At 34.7% G+C, this 2,500-nt stretch overlaps 1 protein-coding gene across 1 annotated transcript in view; it reads left to right on the forward strand.

The window, feature by feature from the left end:
- The window catches only part of LOC149134300 (uncharacterized), a 1,054-nt gene extending 263 nt beyond the window's left edge, over positions 1-791 (forward strand). Inside the window, exon 1 of the mRNA XM_089356894.1 lies at positions 1-791. This exon is cut by the window's left edge and continues 263 nt beyond it. Within this exon, the coding sequence (XP_089213020.1) occupies positions 1-791 (791 nt within the window).
- Positions 792-2,500: the final 1,709 nt, after the last annotated feature.

Here is a 2,500-nt window from a genome sequence, read left to right on the forward strand (position 1 = left end):
ATAAGACTTTGACTATCCTTATGCTGATACAATGGAAATTTTGCTACTTTTTTAATTTCTTCATAATGGTGTCGAAAATCAAACAATATAAAGCATTGAAAGAAAATTTCATGAATAGCACACTTTTGTGTATGTGTGATAATTGCGATGATAAGATCTCCTTTTTGTTGAAAATAGCGAAAATCAGAACCGTTCTTCAAATTCTCTTCGTGCTAACGATGCATCCGATTTTAGCGTGTATTTTGCCCCTATTGCGCAATCAATCCAGCATTTTTAATGTATTTTTTTATCCTTTTCCTTTAAATGATAATATATTTTCTCTGCTGTTTTTATTTAGTTGGTGGAAATTTGTACTAGTTGCTTTGCAAATTTTACCCCAAGCCAACTTTTCCTGGTTTTTAATCGAATATCTTGTTTTAGAATTCGGAGTTTTGAGGGAAAAGTGCCAGGCTTTTTTCGTGTCAGGATGTGAAATGCAACCGAATGCTGAGTGGAATTACCGAAACAAAATGCTTGTGCATTATTGTACGAGGCACGAAGAAATGTGCAACTTACTGGAGGATGTCAACAAAATTATAAAGTATAGTATATCAGCAATAATGTTAAATATGATACTAGGTCTATGTACTATATTTGATGGCCTTATAAACAATTTTCTCAGGCAAGATGAACTAGTATTCATATGTATCTTACCAACATTAGTTTTTCTACTGTCCCTCAAGACACTTCATACAGGCATGAATCTTCACAAAAATGTAAGTATTGTATCATTTTTAAAATTCAGGAGATAATGTCCTAAAATAAAGGCTTCCTAGTTTATTGCCAGAAATTCGAGTAAATTCGATTGGCAATCCTATGATGTAAAGTAAACCAGTAGACTCATTGCTAATCCACAAAGCTTTTACAGAAAAATAATCAGTATTAATTCCTCATTTACTCCTGGAGCCTTTGGGCCCACAAGGCCACTTACCAGGTTTTCATGGTGTATAAATGACCGAGATCGCAACATTCCCCTGAACGAAACGCTGGATTTTAAGGAATTAGAAGTGTCCAGTTACATAGATTACAGTACTTTACTGGTATAATATTCTGAAGGAATTAAAGTCAAACTTGGCATTAGTGGGAATTGAACCGAGGGCGTAAAGATTCAGAGGAAATACCGCTATGCTATTTAAGCGATGTGCTAAGGATTTTGCCATTTCACCACCCACATGCTTCCTTTATGTAATTCTAATTCTATATATTTATCGCTTAACTGATGGTAACTGGCTGCTCCTTTACAATACTATCTTTAATCGAAGGTTCCAGTTCATCCGATCAATGGAAAAGCCTGCTTGGGAAATTAATGCAGTATTCTATAAACACGCGTACTCTTAACGTAATTCTCAGAGACTCGGCGTGACACAGTATGTGACAAGGCTGACATTTTGAAATAATTATAACTTACCGACAGGAGCAATGTGAAATAAAGTGTTTTGCTTAAGGACACAATACGTCTCTGGGGTTCGAACTGACGACGTTACGATCGTGAGCCGAGTACCCTAGCCACTGAGCCACACACCTTCACAAAAAGCGCTTTTTAATTGGATACATTAGTACATGTTAGGCCATCTCTGCTTTAACTAAACATATTTCTCATAAACATATTTCATTTCATATTCTGAAAGCGTCGCATGTATCTTGTATAATATTAATATTTACTCAGATGATTTTCCGCACACAACATTTCGTATCAGGCTTCGTTTGTATAATGTGTTCTTTGAGGAAACTTGGCTGTTATTCGTAGCACGCTGAGTAACAGTCAACACGACCCCACTCTTGCGAATATGTGCGCGTGTACATGTTAATAGTATTTGTGGTTAATCATGAACATAAAGAAAAATTTGAATTATTATAATTTTCTCCACATTATTAACGTAACACTTCACAGAATATCATATAATACTTACATGTAAACAAAGTGTTAAATGATAAGTTTCAGCGAATTATTTTTATTCAGAATAAATAATGTTTTCTTGACTTCATTTTTTAAATTTCATAATAGTTGCCTATCAAAAAAGTATATGGCACGTGAATTTGTATCTCTCGGTCCGAAACAGACTCAGACACTGGCAGAACACGAACAACTGTTTCTAAAGAATTCATAGCAAGACATAAAGATTTGTATGCTATCGTTTTAGACTTGGCAACTACTGGGATGGCGCTGAAATAGTCACTCACTCTTACACTTGTACCTTAGTATCTCAAGCATGAAAATGCAAACATTGCATTACAAAGTTGTTGACACATAGTATATTGTAGGTAATGAGTGGGCATGCAACTCTTATTTATGCTTTAATTATTGTGATTTTTTAATTCGTTAATTGTATATAAATTTCACTGCTCCCTACGCTTTTGTGTAACTCTACTTCATTCCCACTTCAACAATAAAGATCTCAGACTTTCTTGATATTGTATCATCCCTTTGTGGATATTGTATCATCCCTTAGACTGTTGGAAA

The sequence above is a fragment of the Octopus bimaculoides genome, chromosome 8, assembly GCF_046866305.1.
Source record: "Octopus bimaculoides isolate indiv1 chromosome 8, ASM4686630v1, whole genome shotgun sequence".
NCBI classification, from domain to species: domain Eukaryota; kingdom Metazoa; phylum Mollusca; class Cephalopoda; order Octopoda; family Octopodidae; genus Octopus; species Octopus bimaculoides.